Source organism: Sus scrofa, chromosome X (assembly GCF_054392235.1).
Source record: "Sus scrofa isolate SSC_HxYL_T2T_F1_AM1 chromosome X, Sscrofa_HxYL_maternal_Yorkshire_Landrace_v2.0, whole genome shotgun sequence".
NCBI classification, from domain to species: domain Eukaryota; kingdom Metazoa; phylum Chordata; class Mammalia; order Artiodactyla; family Suidae; genus Sus; species Sus scrofa.
Genome location: NC_139401.1, coordinates 134,423,441 through 134,440,432, shown reverse-complemented (window position 1 = coordinate 134,440,432; position 16,992 = coordinate 134,423,441). Strand labels below are relative to the sequence as shown.

Below are 16,992 nucleotides of genomic sequence, written 5' to 3'. Positions count from 1 at the left end.
TCCCTGCGGGGCAGCCAGCGCCAAGTGGCCCAGCTGAGCCTCACCGCCTGTCCCCCGCCCTCCGCCCCCCTCCAGGAAGGGATCAGCCCATGTGAGCCAGGAGGGCAAAGATGAGAAAGTGGGGGGCCGTGAGGAGGGCTTTGGGGGAGGGCGGTGTCCAGACAGGTGGAGAAGGACAAGTGACAAGCCCCTGGGTTGGTCGTTCCCTCGGTCCTCCCATGTACCGGTCAAGCCGGCCTGCAGGGTGGGCATTGGGGCTGAAATCCAGGGCTGCCTCTGCACCGCACCCGTGACAGGGATGAGTTCCTTCCAAAGTTGGGAATAGGAAAGAGGCTGTGGAGGAGAAGCTGGGAGGAAAAGCCGCTGCTGCGCGTGCCCCAGCCCTCCCAGCCCCGGCTTTGCTGAACCGAGCACCAGACCCGCAGCCCCTCTGCCGCCGAGCCGTACCTTTCCTTACACAGCCAGAGCTCAGGTATCCACTCTTGAGGTGGCTCCGGGCCCTGGCCAGGAGGGCGCAGGCCTGCCGTGAGAAGCCCTCCCCGTGCCCTGCTCCCAGGACAGCCGCTGCCTGCCCCTGGCTTAGGGGGAAAGCTGGGATTCCTGCTCAGGGTGCTTCTGGCTGTGGGGGGGCTGGGTTCTCGGGCGGCCAAGGGCAGAGGCAGGGTTCCCCTGTGGCCCTCGGTTGTGGGCCCTGATGCCCAGTCTTGCCCTCTCACCAGGAGTCTGGCTCGATAGGCCTGGGCTGGGCTCTAGAGGTGTAGTGGGGCAAACGGTGGCCCCTCAAAAGACTGTGTGCACCCTAACTCCCAGAACCTGTGAAGGTGCCCTTTCCTGGTAAAAAGGTCTCTGCAGATGTGATGAAATTAAGAATCTCAACATGAGATCATCCCGGAGGATCCGGGTGGGCCCTAAAGCCAATGACAAGTGTCCTTATAAGAGACAGAGGAGGCGGCCACATGAAGACAAAGACAGAGGCTGGAGGGGTGTGGCCTGGAGCCCCACAGAGTGACAGACGCACAGAAAGGTCTGTCTCTAGAGACTCTGGAGGGAGCACGGCCTGGCTGACACCTTGGTTCAGGGTTTCTGTTGTTTCAAGCCACCTGGTTTGTGGTCATTTATTGCAGCAGCTCCAGGGAACTCATCCGAGAGGGTGTGGGCTGAGCCAATTGGGGGAAGGGGGCTGGGCCTTTGCACCCCACATTTGCCAGTAATATTGGGGTGTCGCAGGGGGCAGCCTTGGGTAAGGTGGCTCCTTTGGCCTTGGGCAGTTCTTAGCCTTGGCCTCCAGCCTTCACGGAAGGAGGGGAGTGAGAGCCTGAGGCTGGGAGGGGGCTCTGGGAGTGCACCCCGGCCTCCACGGTAGTGTGCGGTGGCTGCGTGTTCTCACCGTGTATCAGGAGATTCATTTCTCTTCTAGAATTTTCACAATCGCACCCGCAGCATATGGAGGTTCCCAGGCTAGGGGTCGAATCGGAACTGTAGCTGCCGGCCTACGCCCCAGCCCCAGCCCCAGCCACACCAGATCGGAGCCGCGTCTTCGTCCTACACCACAGCTCACAGCCCCGCCAGATCCTTAACTCACTGAGCGAGGCCTGGGATCGAACCTGCATCCTCATGGATACTAGTCAGATTTGTTTCCGCTGTGCCGTGACAGGAACTCCAGAAATTTTACAGTGTTTGACTATGAAGAATTTCAAACACACGGCCAGCTTAGAGAGAGTAATACAATAAAAGTCCACGGATGCCCCAGTCAGCTGCAACCATCATCCACACAGGACCATCCTGCTCCATCTCTCCTCTGTCTGCCTCCCCTTCTTTCTTTTTTTCTTTTCTTTTTAAGGCCGCACCTGCGGCATAGGGAAGTTCCTAGGCTGGTGCGGAATCGGAGGAGCTGCAACTGCCAGCCCGCACTACAGCCACAGCCACACCGGATCCTTAACCTACTGAGGCAAGCTAGGGATTGAACCCGAATCCTCAAGGATATTAGTTGGGTTCTTAACCCGCTGAGCCACCACAGGAACTCTCCACTGCCATTCCTTATAGCCAGGGGGCCCGGATCTCTCTGAGAGGGGTGCCTCTCCGGCTTCGGGCAGGGATAGGGCCCCAAAGACAGCAGGTCCCAGGGACCCCCTGGTGAAGGGGCCTGGAGAAGGGGTCCAGGGTGAAGCCAAGCCTCGGGAGGGAGGGAGGGTCCCGGCCAGCGGTGGGAGGCCAGGCTCAAGGAGGCTGTGGCTGACATCCCAGGGGTCCAGAAGTAGGTGCCTCACTCAGGGCCAGCTGGGCTGTGGCTGACAGCTTTGTGGTCTTCCTGGAGGAGGTGGTCTAGAGGATGCCCTCCCAGCCTCGGACACTACTCGGGCAACAGACAGAGCCCGAATCTGATGGTGGGTGAGGCGAGCTCATCTGCGGACGGATGGATGGCACGAGCTGTTTCTATGCAGGTCCCCCCGCCTCCCCGCGCACCCTCTTTGGGAAGGTGGTGTGGGTGGGGTGGAGCTGAGAGGTGGGGGAGGGGGGTGTCGGAGCTGTAGTCCCAGGAGACGGCGGCCTTGGGTGTGCAGGAGCCGGGCATGCGGTGGCGGTCAGAGCCCCAGGTCCCCGTGGCTGCTTCTTGACTCCATGCACCGAGTGGCTCACGGGATGGAGGGTGTCATGTCAAACAAGGGGCCAATCCTCAAACCCCTGGAGCCCCTGAGGCTTGATGGGGCTTCGTGGCGAGGCCGGCGGGGGCCACAGTGTCGGGTTTGGGTGCCCGGAAGGAGCGCAGCTGGGGCTTCTGGGATGGCTGTAGCTGCCACTCTGGCTCCTGCGTTTCCCCGAGGGGAGCCATCACTGTCCCTCTACCGTCCCTCCTCGATGTGGCACAACTGTCCCTTTGCAGCCCCCCATGTACCTCCAGGTGCCATGAAGCCCCAGGACCCAGCCTCTTTCCACCCTCACGTCTTGGCTCCGGGTCTGGCTGCCCTCTGCGTGCTGGGGAAGGTCTGGCAGCAATGGGGTCCATGTGCTTCCTTGACCTTGCCCAATGAAAGAGAAGCCCTCCTCCTCGGACAGAGCGGGGGGCTGCCCACAGCACAGAGTTGCCCTAGGGGTGTCATGTGCAGCGGGGCTTGGACCAATCAGATCTGCCTCTGGATTTAGGGATGGGGGTTACCGTGGCCCCAGCTGCACGGAGAAGGGACAGACACCTGAACAAAAAGGGGGTCCTTTTAGCAAAGAAGAAGGGGGACTGGCTGCGGAGAGGGCCTCTGGCAGTGGCCTGTCTCTGGACATTCCTTTAGGTGACAGGAACTGCAGCCACTAAAGGTCGGGCCCCGAAGTTGCTATCCCGCCTTGCTGAGACATCCTGGCGGAGGGGAGGGCTCACCTTCCAGTGGCCCAGGATGGCGGCTCAGCCCCAGGCTGACCTCGAGCCAGGCTGCGCCTCACGCCCCAGTGCCCGTCCCTGCTAGTGGCTGAGCACCCCATCCCCTGGCCTGCGTCCACACTTGGGAGGGGGAGTGGCAGGTGAGGCGTCTCTATGTGCGATTCATCCTTCGGCTAGTTCCCCTTGTGTTTTTCCATTGGCCAGTCTGCTTCTGTTGTGTGCAGCTAAGAACCATGATGCACTAGTTTCCGGCAGAGTCCCTCTGACCTCTCACGAAGTGCTCCCTACCCCAGGCTGAGGGACACCGCTCATTCTTGGAACCTGACGGCTCTTCGCAAAGTCCTTTGTTGGCTCCTCTTACTCCATCCCTCTTTTTTCCCCCTTCTTTTTATTTCTGCAGGACATGGAAGTTCCCGGGCTAGGGGTTGAATTGGAGCTACAGCTGCCGGCCTACCTCACAGCCACAGCAGATCCAAGCCGCATCAGCGACCTACACTGCTGTAGGTCGGTGTAGCTTGTGGCAGCACCGGATCCTTAACCCACTGAGCAAGGCCAGGGATGGAACCTGCATCCTCAGTGACACTATGTCAGGTTCTGAGCCTGCCGAGCCACAAAGGGAACTTTCCATCGCTCTTTTAACGTTGGTGTGTGTTACTTGTTGGAAGATAGATTAATAGGAATGATCAATTCTGAGAAAAAATTCTGAGAGGAAAAAAGACTGTTCAAAATAAAGCAAAGAAACCTCGGTGAGTCAGTGGGACGATATAAAAAGCTCCAGTACATGTGTATTTGGGATCCCAGAGAAGAAGAGAATCAGGGAAGAAAAACTCCTTGAAGAAATAATGACGGCCAGCTGCAAAATTTGGAGCCGAGGAGTTCCTACTGGGGCGCAGCGGGAATGAATCCAACTAGAACCCCTGCGGATGTGGGTTTGATCCCTGGCCTCGCTCAGTGGGTTGGGGATCTGGCATTGCCATGTGCTGTGGTGTAGGTCGCAGATGTGACTCGGATTGGACCCCTGGTCTGGGAACCTCCATATGCCATGGGTGCCACCCTAAAAAGCAAAAAAAAAAAAAAAAAAATTGGAGATAGACATAATTTACAAATTCTAGAAGTTCGGTGAACCCCAAGAGGATAACTACCAGGAAAAATCACATGTAGACACATCATAGTCAAACTGATGAAGGGAAAGGATACAGAGAAAGTCTTGAAAGCAGAGTCAGATGCAGCACCACCTATGGAAGAACATTAACGAGAAAATCCACTGAGTTCTCATCAGAAAAAATGGAAATCAGGAGACAGCAGAACAACAGCTTATTTTACTTTTTTTTTTTTTTTTTTTTTGCTTTTTAGGGCCGCACCCGAGGCCTGTGGAGGTTCCCAGGCTAGGGTTCGAATCGGAGCCGTAGCCGCTGGCCTATGCCACAGCCACAGCAACACAGGATCCGAGCCGCGTCTGCGACCTACACCACAGCTCACAGCCACGTCGGATCCTTAATCCACTGAACGAGGCCAGGGATCGAACCCACAACCTCGTGGTTCCCAGTCGGGTTTGTTAACCGCTGAGCCATGAAGGGACTCCAGAGAACAACATTTTAAAGTTCTGAACAACGACAAAAAATAACTTTCAATTCAGAACTCATCTCTACTCAGGGAAAAGATCCTTCAAGAATGGAGGTGAAATAAGGACCTTTTGAGACAGGTGAAGGCTAAGAGGACTCGTCCACAGAACCGCACTAAAAGAAATGCTGTGGAGTTGTGGCTCAGCGGTAACCAATCCGACTAGTATCCATGAGGACATGGGTTTGATTCCTGGCCTCGCTCCGTGGGTTGGGGATCTGGCATTGCCGTGAGCTATGGTGTAGGTCACAGATGTGGCTTGGATCCTGCATGGCTGTGGCTGTGGTGTAGGCCGGCAGCAGTAGCTCCGATCAGACCCCTAGTCTGGGAACCTCCACATGCCACGGGTGTGGCCCTAAAAAGACACAAAAGGATGTGGTCTCCACCCAACTGGAGACCACGGGTGGGGGCACAGCGGAGCAGCCGGGCAGGGGCAGGGGCAGGGGCAGGGGTGGGGAGCAGGCCCCCAGCTTGTTTGTGTCCCAGGAGCATTTAAATCGTTTCCAAGGGAGTTCCCGTCATGGCTCAGCAGTAATGACCCCGCATCCTCAATCCAGGTGCGGGTGTAGGCCTGAAGAAAAAAAAGAGAAAGAAAGAAAGAAAGAAGGAAAGAAAGAAGGAAGGAAGAAGGAAGGAAGAGAGAGAGAGAGAGAAAGAAAGAAAGAAAGAAAGAAAGAAAGGAAGGAAGGAAGGAAGAAAGAAAGAAAGAAAGAAAGAAAGAAAGAAAGAAAGAAAGAAAGAAAGAAAAGAAAGAAAGAAAAGAAAAGAAAAGAAAAGGAAAGAAAAGAAGGAAGGAAGGGAGGAAAAGCTAAAGGGAGGTCTTTCATTTGCTGTGCCACAAAGCTATTCAGTTATACAAGGACACGATTGTTTTCCAGAATTTTTTCTCACGTAGACGATCACAGAATACGGGGTAGAGTCCCCTGTGCTCTAGGGCAGCGCCCCGATGCTCAGTCTTTCCGCAGGCGACAGGGCGCACGTGCCAGTCCCCAAGCCCCAGTCCCGCCCTCCCTGGCTCTTTATTTCTTTGTACTGCATATGACTAAACTAAAGGTTATAATAATATGTTGTAGGTGGGGTTTTTTTTTTTTTTCTGTCTTTTTGCCTTTTGTAGGGCCACTCCTGTGGCACATGGAGTTTCCCAGGCTAGGGGTCCAATGGGAGCTGTAGCCGCCACCCTACACCACAGCCACAGCCACGCGGGATCCGAGCCGCGTCTGCGACCTACACCACAGCTCACGGCAACGCCGGATCCCTAACCCACTGAGCAAGGCCAGGAATCGAACCTGCACCCTCATGGTTCCCAGTCGGGTTCGTTAACCACTGCGCCACGACGGAAACTCTAGTATGTTGTAGTCTCATAATCCATGTAGAAATAATACACATGGCAAGTACAGCATGAAAGGTGGGGCCCAGGGAAGTGAATCTATGGAGCGGAAAGGTTCCTGCCTTCTGTGAAGTGGAACTATGCTAACTAAGCACGGCCAGACCGGGAAAAGGTAAGGATATACCTTAGAATTCCTAGAACAATGCGAAGTGATAATTGGCTAAAAAAAGTAGATAAATAAAATGTAATAAAAAAATGCTTCTCTCAGGCAGGAAAAAGGGAACATAGGAACAAACCTAGACGGACAGACAGTGCTATGGGCTGAATATTTGCGCTGTCGCCCTGCCAGCCCCACAGCCCCAGAGGCTCCGCCCAGGTCTAGCTGCTGCCCTGATGCAGCTGCAGCTGTGCAGCTGCAGAGAGTTCCCGCCCCCTCTGGCGTCCTCCTTACCCGCCTCACCGCCCCCCTTCTTCACTCTCACCGCCCCGTCCCCCTTCCCCTACCCCCCACGCCCTCTTCCTCCTCCCTGCTCTCTCTCTCTCTCTCTCTCATCCCCCTTCCTTCCCGGAGGCTCCCCCCCCTTTGCCCCTTCCCCTTTCTTGCTGCCCCCTCCCCTCCCCTCTTCACCCCCCCCCCCCAGAAATTCACCTGTTAAATTCTAACTCCGTACGTGACGGAGTTTGGGAGGCAATTAGGTTATGAGGGTGGAGCCTTCATGAATGAGATTAATGCCTATATATACACACACATATATATATATGTATACATATTTTTTTTTCTGTTTAGGGCTGCGCCCGCGGCATATGGAGGTTCCCAGGCTAGGGGTCTCATTGGAGCTACAGCCGCCGGCCTGCACCAGAGCCACAGCAACGCCAGATCCCAGCCGCCTCTCCGACCTACACCCCAGCTCACGGCGACGCCGGATCCTTAACCCACGGAGCAAGGCCAGGGATCGAACCCGCCACCTCATGGCTGCTAGTCGGATTCGTTGCCGCTGTGCCACGACCGGAACTCCTGGTGCCCTTGTAAAAGACCCCACCCCCACCCCGCAGAGGGCCCCCCCATCTGCCATGTGAGAAGATGGCTCCTTGATGCAACTGGGCGAGACATGGGTAAATCCGTAGGAGAAGCTTTGCGGCGTCACCCATCACAGCAGAGAAGAGACTAGAGGCGAAGCGAGCCGTCCGTCTCCGGGGGCACCCCCTCGCCCTCCGCACCCCCGCCCCGTGGGGAGGCCGTTTTACTGGGGGGCGGCAGACGCGCGGGGGTGGGAATCTGGAGGCTCCAGGCCCGGGGACGTTGAGTCCTTAGTGCGCACGGCCTGTGGCTACAGTAACAAAGTGGCTCCTCACGTGTTCTTCTGATCCAACCGTTTTCCCTGCAAAGCGAGGACTAGAACTTTCTCCCTCACCTTCCGGGCGTTTCCGGCAGCGTCCGGAAGCCCACGCGGCCTTAGTCCCGAGCGCACGGCTCCTGACGGCGCTGCCTGGACGCCTCTTCGGAGCCTTCGGAGCCTTCGGAGCGGATTCGGGGGTCTTCACCGCGTCGGAACAGGTGTGTGGACGCGCCAGGGCTTTGCCGGTGGGCCCTGGACGGCGCAGTTGGGGGGCCCCGGGTGGGGGGCCCTGAGTGTCCCGGCGGGGATGGCGGGTGGGGGGGGCACACCCCGTCTCCCGGAGCTGGGGTGCGGCTGCGGGCCCAAGGGGGGGCTCGCGGGACGGTCCCCCAGGGTGGAGGGTCTGAGGAGGGGACGGTTGGCCGCGGGCGTGGCTGCTGGGGTGTGTTCTGGCGGAGGGGGGCCCAGAGCGTGGGGCTAATGGTTAGGCCGGGGGTGGGGGGTCCTTGGAGGAGAGGGCCGCCTGCTGAGGGGAGGACCGAGGAGGGGGTCTCCCTGTGTGGAGAGGGGGAGCTGTGGTCCTCCGGGTGTGGGGGGGAGAGGGGAGGGCCGCCGGCTGGGAGCATCGGGGAGACTCCCGTGGGCCGAGGCGTGAAGCGAGCGGTGCGTGGGGGCTGGGGGGGACGCTGGTGGCAGGAAGGGGGTCCCGCTCCCGGATCGGGGGAGGTGAGGGGGCAGAGTCCTGCTTGAGGGTGCTCCTGGGAGGATTCCCGGGTGTGAGAAGGTGGGGGCAAGTCTGATCTCTAAGCCATTGGGGGAGCCCTGCTTCCAGGGCCCAGCGGGGAGTGCTACCAGCTTGGGGAGGAGCCGCCTGGCCCCCAGGGAGGGAGGGGGAGGGCTGGGGCTGCGGTGCTCCCGGTGGAGGCAGTTGCCCGTGGCTGGTGGGTTTCGGGGGCTCAGACCCGAGCGCCGGCCACTGCGTTAGGACTCTGAGCGGTTCCAGGTCGCCTCCGTCCGGGGAGGTGCAGGAATTGCAGTGATGGGAGGGGCGAGGCCCTGGCCTCCTCACAAAATAAAGATTCTTTACGAGGCTGCCGTGTACGCTCACCCAGATACACCATACCTCTGGGTGTAAAAACGTCTCCATAAATTTAAAAGGATTGCAATTTGACACAGTAAGTTCCCTCATCACAGGAAAGTTTTACTTGACATTAATAATGATAATGTATTGTTAAATATTTGGAAACCCATGGATCAAAGAAGAGATCACAAAGGGGCTTCAAAAACACTTCAAATAGGAAAGTAAAAAGAATACAACTCACCAGAATTTATGGGAGGCACCTAAAGGAGAAATAGGACAAAAATGTACAAAAAGAGTCAAGACATACATCAGTGACCTAACAGTCCATTTAGAGACACGAGAAAAGGCAGAGCAGGAGTTCCCATTGTGGCTCGGTGGGTTAAGAACCCGATGAGTGTCCATGAGGACGAGGGTTCGATCCCTGGCCTCGCTCCGTGGGTTAAGGATCCGGTGTTGCTGTGAGCTGTGGTGTAGGTCGCAGATGAGGCTCGGATCCCACATGGCTGTGGCTGTGGTGGAGGCTGGTGGCTATGGCTCCAATTCCACCCCTAGCCTGGGAACCTCCATGTGCTGTGAGTGCTGAGGCCCTAATTAAAAAAAAGAAAAGGAAGAGCAAAGGAAACACAGAATGAGTCGAGTGAAAAAATGATAGTGCTCAGAGAGGAAATCAGTGATGCAAAGCAAACGATGGACACAAGGAACAAAGCCATATGTTGGGTTTTGAAAAATAGCAACACGGAGTTCCCATTGTGGCGCAGCAGAAACGAATCTGGCTAGGAACCATGAGGATGCAGGTTTGATCCCCGGCCTCGCTCCGTGGCTTAAGGATCCGGTGTGGCCGTGAGCTGTGGTGTCGGTCGCAGACGTGGCTCGGATCCCGCGTTGCTGTGGCTGGGGTGTAGGCCGGCGGCTACAGCTCTCATTAGACCCCTAGCCTGGGAACCTCCATATGCTGTGGCCGTGGCCCTAAAAAGACAAAAACCAAAAAACAAAAAATAGCAACAAAACTGAGAAAGCCTAGAAAGACTAACCAGGGGAAAAGAGAAAGACCCCTAATCACCAATATCAGGAATGAGAGCGAGCTTATGCCACAGATCAGACGGATGTTACAAAGAGAATGGGGATGCTGTGGAGAATTCAGGCTAAAAGTTTGAAAACTTGAAAAATTTGTTGGGAAAAAGGCAGCTTCCTAAAACCCATGCCAGGAATGTAGGAAATAGAAACTGGCTTTTTATCTCGTAAATACATTTAATTTATCAAAAAATTTCCTAAAATCAAACAAACAAAACAGGGCGGGGGGGTGCTCCAGGCTGCTGCCGCGAGGGGCATTGGGGTGGGTTGTGTGCCACAAACATGCTTCTCTTCCCTTTGCACCCACAGGCCTGTTCCCACACTTCGACAGTCTGTGCACACCTGTTGGGTCACTTCACCCCACCTTCAGGTCCTCAAAAATGGCGCTGGCGATGCTGCGGGATTGGTGCAGGTGGATGGGCGTGAATGCTCAGCGCTCTCTGCTCATCCTGGGCATCCCGGATGACTGCGGGGAGCAGGAGTTCCAGGAGGCCGTGCAGGCAGCCCTGCGTCCTTTGGGCCGGTACCGAGTGCTGGGCAAGGTCTTCAGAAAGGAGCTGGGGTCCAGGGTTGCCTTGGTCGAGTTTGCTGAGTATTTAAACCGAAGCTTGATCCCTCGAAAAATACCAGGCAAGGGGGGACCCTGGACTGTGGTCTTCCTGCCCCAGGCTCCCAATTCGGAATCACAGGATAGACCCAGTTTCTCTGCACAGGCCCAGAGACAAGCAGTGGCTGGCAGGGCAGGGGAGGCAGGAGCTGCAGGTGAGGCAGGAACTACAAGTGAGACAGAAGCTGTAGGTGAGGCAGGAGGTGCAGGTGAGGCAGGAGGTGCAGGTGAGGCAGGAGGTGCAGGTGAGGCAGGAGGTGCAGGTGAGGCAGGAGGTGCAGGTGAGGCAGGAGCTGCAGGTGAGACAGGAACTGCAGGTGAGACAGGAACTACAAGTGAGACGGAAGCTGTAGGTGAGGCAGGAGGTGCAGGTGAGGCAGGAGCTGCAGGTGAGGCAGGAGCTGCAGGTGAGACAGAAGCTGTAGGTGAGGCAGGAGTTGCGGGCGAGGCGGGAATTGCAGATGAGGCAGGAGCTACAGGTTTGGAGGGAGCCACAGATGAGGTGGGAGCTGAGAGTGGTGCAGGAACTGCAGATGCAGATAAGATAGTTACTGCCGGTGACGCAGGAGCTACAGGTGAGGTAGGAGTTGGAGGTGAGGCAGAAGTTACAGATGAGGAAGAAGCTACAGGTGAGGCAGGAGTCACAGGTTTGGAGGGATCCCCAGATGAGGTGGGAGCTGAGACTGGGGCAGGAGCTGCAGGTGAGGCAGGAACTACAAGTGAGACAGAAGCTGTAGGTGAGGCAGGAGTTGCGGGTGAGGCAGGAGTGGCAGGTGAGGCAGGAGCTACAGGTTTGGAGGGAGCCACAGATGAGGTGGGAGCTGAGACTGGGGCAGGAGGTGCAGGTGAGGCAGGAGCTTTGGGTGAGGCAGAAGCTGCAGGTGAGGCAGGAGCTGCAGGTGAAGCAGGAGCGGAGGCTGTGGCAGGAGCTGCAGGTGAGGCAGAAGCTGCAGGTGAGGCAGGAGCTGCAGGTGCAGCAGGAGAGGAGGCTGAGGCAGGAGCTGCAGGTGAAGCAGGAGCTGCAGGTGAAGCAGGAGCGGAGGCTGTGGCAGGAGCTGCAGGTGAGGCAGAAGATGCAGGTGAGGCAGGAGCTGCAGGTGCAGCAGGGGCAGAGGCTGAGGCAAGAGCTGAAGATGAAGCAGGGCTGTCAGATGAGGAGGGCGCTGCAGGGGACACAGGAGTGGCAGGTGTGGCAGGATCTTTGAGTATGGCGGGCGCCGCAGGCGAGGCAGGCGCTCCAGGTGAGGGGGCAGGTGTAGGTGTGGCAGGAGCCATGGCCGAGGCGGGAGCCTGGACCCGGCAGTGGAGGCAGGCCTTGCAGCCTGTGCTGGAGACCATGGGCTACGAGGAACTGAGAGCCTTCTCTGGGCTGGGAGAGCCAGGCGGCGGGGAAGAGTCCTTCGAGAGCTGGCTGGACCACGCCAACGACATGCTGTACCTGTGGCGCCACGTGTCCGAGAGGGAGCGGCGGCGGCGGCTGGTGGAGAGCCTGGGCGGCCCCGCGCTGGACCTCCTGTGCGGCCTCCTGGCGCAAGATGCCGACATGGCCGCGCAGGACTGCCTGGCCGCGCTGGTGCAGGTGTTTGGGGACCAGGACAGCCCGGTGACCGCGCGGCTCAGGTTCGCGACGTGCGCCCAGCGGCCGCAGGAGACGCTCTTTGCCTACGTGATGCGCCTGGAAGGCCTGCTGCAGGCGGCCGTGGAGACGGAGGCCATCCACCCGGCCACGGCCGACCAGGCGCGCGCCCGGCAGGTGCTGATGCGGGCGCGGCCCAACGACACGCTCCAGACCAAGCTGAGGAGGCTGCGGCTGGAGCGGAGGCCCCCTGGCTTCGTGGGCCTGCTGCGCCTCATCCGCGAGAGCGAGGCGTGGGAGGCCGAGCCGGCTGCGAGCGAGCAGGGGCACGGGGAAGAAGAGGCCCACGCGGGCATCGCAGGCCTGGCCGCCGCCCAGCGCGCCCCGGCCCGTGACGTCGCCGCCCAGGGCACCGCTGCAGAGGGCACCCTGGCCTTCCCGGCCCCCCTGGCCTTCCCGGCCCGGGAAGACAGCGGCCAGGCTGCCCTTTCCAAGGAAGGTGGCGCCCAGGCGCCCCCAGCCCGGGAAGAGGCCGGTGTGGCAGTTCCTGCCGCCGCCGCCGCCGCCGAGGCTGGCGAGGCCGCCCCTGAAGCCCGAGGTGCTGCCAGCGTGGCCCCTGCCCCTGGGGAGAGCAGCCAGGCCTCCCGGGAAGTCGGAAGTGCTCCTGCTCCTGTGGGCCTAGGTCTGGCAGGATCCTCAGACGCCCCCAGAGGCCCCACCCCTCCCCACATGGGTGGCCTTTCCCCAGGGGCCCCAGGAGGTCCTGGCTGTGAGCCAGATGACCTTGACCAGGCAGGAGACCAAGAGGCTGAGGAGCCCCCCGAGGAGCCGGGAAACGAGGTCGGGGCTGCAGACATCAGCACCCCCGAGGCCTTCTCAGGCCAATAGGCTCAGCAGGCCCTGGGGGCCCCAGGCCCGGAGGCAGGGCCAGACCAGGAAGCCTCCTGGCCCCACAGGGGGAGCAGGGCTGAGGGGAGGGGAGCCCAGCCCAGCCCCCAGGTCCCCAACCATCCCCAAGGGGCCTTAACCACCACCCCCATCCTTTCCAGGGACCAAGATGACCAGGTGTGACACTAATCGGGGAGGGGAGAGGGGTCCCCTCCCCCCCCTTTGCCATGCCAGCCCTACCCCCAGCCCCAGCTCCAGCCCCAAAGCCCTGAGTGGCCAGCCCCGGCCTAGGTGAGGGGCACCCGAAGACGCCTGCCACCCACACTGGCCCCGGAGACCTTAGGGACCGTGTCAAGGTGCCTGGGCCTCCCTGTGCTGGGAGCCCACCTGTGTCTCTGTAGCCCCTCGTGACCCACGTGTCAAGGCACCCTGCTCCCTGCTCCCCTCTCCTCCAAACACGCACTGACCTTGGTTCCCCTGCAGAGCCCCGAGGTGCCCCTGAGCCATGGCCACGTGTCCCCCGCCTACCCAGGCAGCCACCTCAGGGCCCTGCCAGGTGGCCTGAGCTTCAGCGCCAGCCAAGGCTCTGCTTGCTGTGGTCCCGTGTCCCGAGCTCACTGTCTGCTTTCTGGGCGTAGATGTAGGCCCCCCGCCGCCACGCGTCCTTGTGGGGATGTGCCTGTGTCCTTCTCTGAGTAGCTCCCCCGGCCCAGTCCCGGGAGACAGTGGGAAGGACAGGATGGACGAGGGCGAGGCCAGCGCCCACCACGTGACCTGCAGAAGGAAGACCTGGACCACCCGTGGCCGGCGGGGACTTCGGGAGGCTCCACTGTGTCCTGCGGTTCCAGCCCGTCTCTCCTCGTGACTCAGTTTCCTCGGCGTGGTGGAGCGTGTCCTGCTGTGGGTCAGAGGCGGAGGGCGCGTCCTGGGGGGAGGGGACATTGCTGGGGTCCATCGTCCTGGCGAGAGGCCGCCCGCGGGGCCCTCAGGAAGGAGACCATGGGGCAAGGGAGGGTCACAGTGGGGGTTGCTGCTGAGGCACTGAGTTGGGGACCGGGGGTGGGCGGTGGGACCTGTGGGCGCGTGGCTGTTCGAAGTTGTTCCGTCATTACTCCCCGTGCTCGGTGGCTTCAGTCCATGTTTCTGTTCAATAAACTTCGCTGTTTTTCTCTTTCCTCGGCCTCCAGCCTCTGCTGCGCGCAGTGCAGGGAGGTGGGCGGGGGCCGGAGTCGGATTCCCGCGCAGCACCTCGGGGAGACCCCTTCAGTGGAGCAGGCGGTGTGCAGACCCAGAGAGATGTGGCCTTCCCTTCCGTTTTAGAGGCCACTTGGGAGGTCTGGGGGGTCCGCTGGGTCTCGGGTTCCTTGGTGCCGCGTGGACCGGGCCCTGAATTGAGGAACTGTCAGGCCCAGTGTATCTCTGCCTCCTTGCTGAGGAAGCCAGAATTAGACTGAAGAGTTTCAGAAAATGCCCAAATGTATTTTAACCTGAGGGGTCCTAAAAATGAAAACCTAACTGTGGTGCGACAGTGACACCGCTTCCTGCACGGCTCAAAATCGAGCCACTGACGGGGCTGCTGGGAGATGCTCCCAAACACACCTCCGCCTGCAAACAGATTTGCTCTCGAGGACAAGAAAGGCTGGGCTAGGGGGCCACACCAGGGAGAGGACACACTGGTGCGGAGAGGATGCGGGGCCCTCTGCAGGGGGCACGTTGAGGATGGGCGAGCTGGGTTTCCTGCTAAGGGCGGTGGGAAGCTGCTGACCGTCTAGGCCGTCCCCGTGGACACTTTTCATTTCTTCTGTCCTGGAAAGTGGCCCCTTTCTGAGGTCAAGTCCACCTCCCACGAGCAGAGCAGAGAATGCCAGGCCCGAAGTCTCCCAGCTTCCCTTGCAGCCCGGGTGCGGGCACTGGCCTGGGACTGGCAGTGAGGTGCACCTGCTGCCAGCTGAGTCTGGGGCCAGAGCTGGGGAGAGGGGGGGGGTCGGCAGAGCAATCAGACCTGTGTCTGCAGGAGCAGTGGCAGCCGTGGTTGTCATGGCAGCAGCAGCAGAGCCCCGCACCAGTGGCGGTGGCGCAAAGCGCAGCCAGTGTCTGTGCTCACTGCTGGGAGGGAGGGAGCCACAGGGAGGCTTCACCCGCCCCCTGGCACTGTGGCGTGATTCAGAGCCTTGTTTCTTTCTGCGAAGCCTCTGGGCCTGGCTCTCCAGCCCTCCTCAAAGGCCTGCGAGACAACTGCCATCCTTCAGCAAGAGCCTGAAAGGGCCCCGCACCCCCTCCCCGCCCACAGGAGCAGTCCCCTGTAGCGCAGCTCTTGCTGGGTGGCCAGCAGTTGCAGGGCCTCGGCTAATGCCTCCAGGCAGGTCTGGGGAAAGCAGGCAGGGGGAGCTTAAGGTGTGGGGCCCCGGAGCTCAGGGCCAGGGGCAGGCGGGTCTTTGCCTCCCGTCTCTTGGAACTGGGTGTTACTGCTGGAGTCTGCAAAGGAGCCAGTGCCGCAGCAAGTGCCCGGGTCAAGTTGGTGCCTTCCTGCACAGCCTCCTGCCATGGAGGGCTCACCCGCGGAGAGGAGCCTGTGAGAGGGTGGGGAGAGGCCCTGGGTCTGAGAGGCTTGAGGCAAAGATTCAGGGAGAGAGAGAGAGAGAGAGAGAGAGAGAGTGTGTGTATGAGTGTGTGCTTTTGTGAGTGTGGGGGCAGAGCGGCTTCTCTGTCACTTTCTCTGATGAGCCTTCCAGTAGCTTCCCCCTTCCCCAGGAAGTGGAGGACGAATGCATCAGCTGGTTGCAGCCTACGGAGGGGGCCAAGCAGACTGGTTGCAGGGGGAGCCCCTGTCCCCATTCCCCCAAACTTTGGGGGCTTTACTCGTGTCCCAGGTGGGGTGTCTGGAGACATCTCCAGAGGCCTTGACGTCGCCTTTCACATCTCCTCCTCCTGTGTCTTCCATCCGGCCCTTCCCCGTGGGCAGCCTTCCCTGGAGCCCAGGCAGACACCGCCGTGGTCCTCGCCGGCCGGGCCCGTATGGGTCCCAGCCCAGTCCCCGTCTGCAGCGGGGGAGACTGTCGTCAGCAGACTCCCGTGGAGGCCGCTTGGCAGGGATGGGGGTGGATCTCCTCCAGGGGGCCGGGTATGGGGGTCTGAGCTTTGCTCTGCAGACACATTCCAGCGGCCACACTGGATTTGGGGGGACAAGGTCACCAGAGCAGGGCTCCAGGGACTCTGCCAGCAGCCAAGCCTCCAGGGAGCCAGCCGCTTTTGGGTGAGCAGGGCTCTGGGCTCAGGATGGCCCTGAGGGCGCTTGTGCCCCAGAGGCCGTCTTGCCAGCCCCAAAGCCCCGTCAAAGGCCCCGGGCTGGAGAGGCAGCTTCTATCACCATCGCGTGAGGTGCCCGTCTTTCTGACTGGTGCATTCCAGGATCCTCTTGCCCAGCCCTGCCCTCTAGGCAGAGTCCCCTGGTCTTCAGGGTCCCAGGTTAGGGATGACCCCGGGCTGCCCGCTCCAGTCTGTCCTCCGCGGCAGCTGGCAGTCCTTGTTGCCTCTGCCTCTCAGTGGGTACTTCGGGCCGCTTTCTCTTTACCCTCTTCCCAGGTGGCTGAGAAGGTCTGCCCTCTGACGCTCTGGGTCACAGGTAAAGGAAGCGCTTGGACCTGGGACAGTCCCAGAGCCCCATCTTGCTCATCGGAGAGGCTGGGGCCCGTTCACCACGGCCGGCCACGTTGGGAGATAGTCTCCCGGCTGTGACCCAGCTCCCAGAGACCTGCTGTGACATTTAACAGACACACTGGCTGTGGCCTCAGAAGGCTGCTCTATGGGGAAGACGAGAGGGAGCATTGCTGTCACCAAGCCCTGCTCTCTGCCAGCCGTCATCCTTGTGGTCTGGGGTTGTAGCTGTTTTTCGCTTTGAAGCCAGGCCAGCCCATCATTTTTCTGTGCAACTGGGGGAAGGGGTTGTGGGGAGCCCAAGGCCTTGAAGGAATTTCCTTTCATAAGTCAGTATCTTTTGCACGCAGCCAAAATGCAGGCTCAGAAAAATTAGGAAGCTCTCCACGGCTATGTCTGGAGAGGGATGGGGAGCCGGCTGGGCCAGCAGTGCCTCCTCAGAACCGGACCAGGAACCACATTGC

At 59.8% G+C, this 16,992-nt stretch overlaps 1 protein-coding gene across 1 annotated transcript; it reads left to right on the top strand.

Moving 5' to 3' along the window:
* Positions 1-7,422: 7,422 nt before the first annotated feature.
* On the top strand, positions 7,423-14,049 carry PNMA6E (PNMA family member 6E). Its single transcript, XM_085007383.1, has 2 exons — positions 7,423-7,869; positions 10,113-14,049. The coding sequence occupies exon 2, from the start codon at positions 10,184-10,186 to the stop codon at positions 12,872-12,874; it is 2,691 nt and encodes an 896-aa protein (XP_084863509.1). The 5' UTR covers positions 7,423-7,869; positions 10,113-10,183; the 3' UTR covers positions 12,875-14,049.
* The last annotated feature ends 2,943 nt before the right edge of the window (positions 14,050-16,992 follow it).